At 42.2% G+C, this 5,103-nt stretch overlaps 1 protein-coding gene across 1 annotated transcript in view; it reads left to right on the top strand.

The window, feature by feature from the left end:
* The window catches only part of SUZ12 (SUZ12 polycomb repressive complex 2 subunit), a 117,133-nt gene that overhangs the window by 82,128 nt on the left and 29,902 nt on the right, over window positions 1–5,103 (top strand). Inside the window, exon 10 of the mRNA XM_011937696.1 lies at window positions 1,660–1,754. Within this exon, the coding sequence (XP_011793086.1) occupies window positions 1,660–1,754 (95 nt within the window). The remainder of the gene's footprint in view (window positions 1–1,659; window positions 1,755–5,103) is intronic.

Consider the following 5,103-nt stretch of genomic DNA (forward strand, 5'->3'; position numbering starts at 1 on the left):
CCCCACCATGCCCGGCTAATTTTTTGTATTTTTAGTAGAGATGGGGTTTCTCCATGTTGGTCAGGCTGATCTCTTGAACTCCCAACCTCAGGTGATTTGCATGCTTCGGCCTCCCAAAGTGCTGGAATTACAATAGGCATGAGCCACCGAACCCGACCCCTAATTTTTATATGTTTAATAGAGACAGGATTTCATTTCAACATGTTGGCCAGTCTGGTCTCAAACTCCTGGCCTCAAGTGCTTCGCCCACCTCGGCCACCTGGGATTACAGGTGTGAGCCACCACACCCGGCCCTCCTGCAACTATTTTCATTTATGCTTTCTGCCAAGAAGCTTTAACTGTACTTGTCAAAATTACATTTGACTAGCAGTGTATTATCATAAATGTTCAATCTTCAAGCCGGCCCAGTTGCATGTGACTGTAGTCTCAGCTACTTAGGAGGCTAAAATGGGAGGATCACTTGAGCCCAGAAGTTTGAGACCAGCCTGGGCAACATAACCAGACCCTTGTCTGAAAAACAAACAAACAAAGATACTAAATCTTCAAATGAGAAATATTCAGTAAATATGGCCAGGTGTGGTGGCTCACACCTGTTAATCCCAGCACTTTGGGAGGCCAAGGCGGGTGGATCACTTGAGGTCAGGAGTGCAAGACCAGCCTAGCCAACATGGTGAAACACCATCTCTACTAAAAATTAAAAAAATCAGCTGGATGTGGTGGTGCGCACCTGTAGTCACAGCTGCTCAGGAGGCTGAGGTGGGAGGATCACTTTAACCTGGGAGACAGAGGTTTCAGGGAGCCAAGATCGCCCTACTGCACTCCAGCCTGGGTGACAGAGCGAGTCTGTCTCAAAAAGAAAAAAGGAATTAGGAAATATATGTATGTGTGTGTGTATATGTATGTGTGTATGTATATATAAAAAAAACATAGAAATGTATAGATGTTTTTTTAGAGACAGGATCTCACTGTTTCACCCAGACTAGAGGGCAATGACAGGGTCATAGCTCACTGCAGCCTCGAACTCCTTGGCTCAAGAGATCCTTCAACCTAGCCTCTGAAGTAGCTAGCACTACAGGCACATGCCACCTATCACACCCAGCTAATTTTTTGACATTTTGTAGAGACAAGGTTTCTGTATTGCTCAGGCCAGTCTTGAACTCTTGGCCTCAAGTGATATTCTTGCCTTGGCCTCCCAAAGTGTTGGGATTACAGGCATGAGCCATTATGCCTGACTAGTGAATATTTTTTATACTTACAACCTGGGCATGGTAGTTCACGCCTGTAATCCCAGGTACTTAGGAGGCTAACATGCTGACGTGTGAGGATCACTTGATCCCAGGAGCTTGTGATTGCAGTAAGCTGTGATTGTGCCACTGCACTGTACCTTGGGTAACAGCAAAACCTATATCTAAATGGAGAAAAAATTACAGCATATAGGACAATAACTATATTTGTCTTGTGAATGGTTTATTTAGACTATATATAAAGGCTTTTAAGGAGTTCGCTGTAAGTTTAGAACTGGTTTGAGGAAAAAAGAATGAGTGAACTTTTGAGAAGTCTTATGGGATATCTGTTTTAAATTCCCTGACTTACTAACAAAATGAATACTGTGTTTATATATTTTTAAAATATATTTTAAAATGCTGATTTTCTATTTAGATAAGCCATCACAAAACTCAGAAAATGAACAAAATTCTGTTACCTTGGAAGTCCTGCTTGTGAAAGTTTGCCACAAAAAAAGAAAGGTAATGTCAGTAAAATGATATTGGTAGATTAAATGGAATAATTTGCTTAATTGGACATCTTTTTGCATATGTATTGTATTTTAAAGCTGAGTTTTAAATTTTGAAAGCTTAAGAAATATGTTGATGGCCTAATTATAAAACTGATAACCTCTTTTGCCAACTCACATATCTGTGTAGTTTTTCTAGTCTTTTAATAAGTGTCTGTACAACACTTTCTCTTACAGGAGTCTGGAAATGGAGAAACTGTGTTTTAGCATTTGGCATAAATTCAGTTGCTTTTCTACCATTTCAGTCTCTTAGCGTATTTCTTAGCTATTTGTACCCATTGATATTTTAGATAAGGGTTAAGAGAGAGTTTTTTTCCATAAGATTATCCTTTTTAACCCTGCTCTCAGGCAAAGAAATTTTGTTGTCAGTGTTACTAGCCATTCACTTATTAATACATTGCTTCAAATTTTTATAAGGTGAAGTTATTTCAGCATAGAAACAAGTGTTACGATGTTTCCTGGTCAACAGATCAAAGCCAACAGATCTACCTTTAGTTGCCTCAAGTCCCCGAGTGTTTCAAGAGGAGTGGGAACTGGTCTGGGTCCAGGGTCCCAGTATTGATATTCTTCCAAGACCATAGGCCATAAGGGCCTCAAACATTGGGAGGGAGTAGACTAAGGCACCTCGGAGGCAGCAGTGGAACTTTATTTTCAAAAGTTTATGTAAAGGCTGGTTGCCGTAGCTCATACCTATAATCCCAGCACTTTGGGAGGTAGAAGTGGGCAGATTGCTTGAACCCAGGAGTTCAAGCATCTTGGGCAACATGGCAAAACCTTGTCTCTACCAAAAATACAAAAATGAGCTAGGCATGATGGCGTGTGCCTGTAGTCCCAGCTACTCGGGAGGATTGCTTGAGCCTGGTAAGTCGAGGCTACAGTGAGCCATGATTGCACCAGTGAGCTCCAGCCTGCGTGACAGAGTGAAACTGTCTCAAGAAAAAAATATATATATATGTAAAGTTAGGAAATATCACTCCTTGCCAGGTGTGGTGGCTCACACTTGTAATCCCAGCATCCAGCAGGCCAAGGCGGGCGGATCACGAGGTCAGGAGATCGAGTGGCTAACACGGTGAAACCCAGTCTCTGCTAAAAATACAAAAAATTAGCTGAGTTTGGTGATGGGCACCTGTAGTCCCAGCTACTTGGGAGGCTGAGGCGGGTGTATCATGAGGTCAGGAGTTCAAGACAAGCCTGGCCAATATGGTGAAACCCCATCTCTACTAAAAATACAAAAATTAGCTGGGTGTGGTGGTGGGCGCCTGTAGTCCCAGCTACTTGGGAGACTTAGGCAATCGCTTGAACTTGGGACTTGGAGGTTGCGGTGAGCCGAGATTGCGTCACTGTACTCCAGCCTGGGTGACAGAGCCAGACTGTATCTCCAGGAAAAAAGAAAAAGAAAAAAAGGGAAAAATACTTATCAGCTTGTCTATCATAAGTCTGTGTATACTGTATATCTTTTTATTATTATGCAATGGAATAAAACCATTATTAGAAAATGCTAGTTTAGTTGTCTTGGTATTGTTTAGTAAGAAACAAAGATTGAAAATGAGGCCTGGCATGGTGACTCATGTCTGTAATCTCAGCATTTTGGGAGGCTGAGGCAGGAAGATGACTTGAGGCCAGGAGTTCCAGACCAGCCTGGGCAACACAGACCCCATCTGTACAAAAATTAGCCAGGTATAGTGGTATGTCCTGTAGTTCTAGGTACTTGGAAGTCCAAGGTGGCAGGGTTGCATAAGCTCAGGAATTCAAGGTTACAGTGAGCTATGATTGCACAACTCTGCTCCAGGCTGGGCAACAGAGTGAGACCCTGTTTCCAAAAAATCCCAAATATTAGGCTGGGCATGGTGGCTCACAGATATAATGTCAACACCTTGGGAGGCTGAAATAGAAGAATTGCTTGAGGCTTGCCTGGGTAAGATAGGGAGAACCTATCTATAAGAAGTAAAAAAAGATTAACTGGGCACAGTGGCACATGCCTATAGTCCTAGCTGTTCTGTAGTCTCAGCTACTCAGGGGGCTGAGGTGGGAGGATTGTTTGAATCTTGGAGGTTGAGGCTGCAGTGAGCCAAGATCACACACCATTGTACTCCAGTCTGACTGACAGAGTGAGACCCTGTCTGAAAAAGACAAAAGACAACCTTGCCAATTGTCAAACTGCTCTAATATAACCATTTTTAAATGACTCTTTGGGTTTTGTGGTTTTTTTTTTTTTTTTTTTGAAACAGGGTTTTGCTCATGTTGCCCAGGCTGGAGTGCAGTGGTGTGATCAACTCCTGGGCTCAAGCGATCCTCCTGCCTCAGCCTCCTGAGCAGCTGGAACTACAAGCGTCCCCACCATGCCTGGCTAATTAAAAAAATTTTTTTTGTTAAGATGGAATCTCACTACATTTCCCAGGGTGGTCTCTAACTCCTGGGCTCAAGTGATTCTCTCACCTCAGTCTCCCAAAGTGCTGGGATTATGAGTGTGAGCCACTGAGACTGGCCTTAGGGTTTTTGTGTAAGAAATTTGAAATCTCATATTTGTATTAGCAGCTAATGTAATTTCTAGTTTTTACCTTAGATCTGGTGGTCTATTTTTTATATAGAAGTAACCTGGGTAGCGTTACTGTTTTTGATTTCCTTCAATTATTTGTAATGGTCTACTTATAGTCCTTATTTCTAGTCATCACATTTTGTTTTCTGTGGTGCTTCTGACATGTCTAGACTTTAATTCTTCAGAAGCTTATAATTTTAATTTACTTTTATACATTCATTAGCCCTTTGTTCTCAGGGACCTGTGTAGAACACATAGTTTATCCATCACTGAAATTTTTGGAAAGTAGTCAGATTAAGCTTTTTTCCTATCTACATGACAAAATATATAAAGTTCAAAGATTGCTCAGTTTTACTTTGTTTTTATTTTTCTTGATATTGATATAAATAAGATAGTGAACTCTGTTAATATCTCTATTTCCAGAAAATAATTCCTCTGTCACTCAGGCTGGAGTGCAGTGGTTTGATCTCAGATCACTGCAGCCTCTGCCTCCAGGTTCAAGTGATTCTCGTGCCTCAGCCTCCCAGGTATCTGGGATTATAGGTGGGTGCCACCACACTAGCTATTTTTTTTTTTTTCTGAGACAGAGTTTCACTTCTTTTGCCCAGGCTGGAGTGCAATGGTGTGATCTCAGCTCACCACAACCTCCACCTCCTGGGTTCAAGCAATTCTCTTGCCTCAGCCGGGCGCGGTGGCTCACGCCTATAATCCCAGCACTTTGGGAGGCCGAGACGGGTGGATCACGAGGTCAGGAGATCGAGACCATCCTGGCTAA

This window comes from Colobus angolensis, unplaced genomic scaffold, assembly GCF_000951035.1.
Source record: "Colobus angolensis palliatus isolate OR3802 unplaced genomic scaffold, Cang.pa_1.0 Scaffold167, whole genome shotgun sequence".
Taxonomy (NCBI): domain Eukaryota; kingdom Metazoa; phylum Chordata; class Mammalia; order Primates; family Cercopithecidae; genus Colobus; species Colobus angolensis.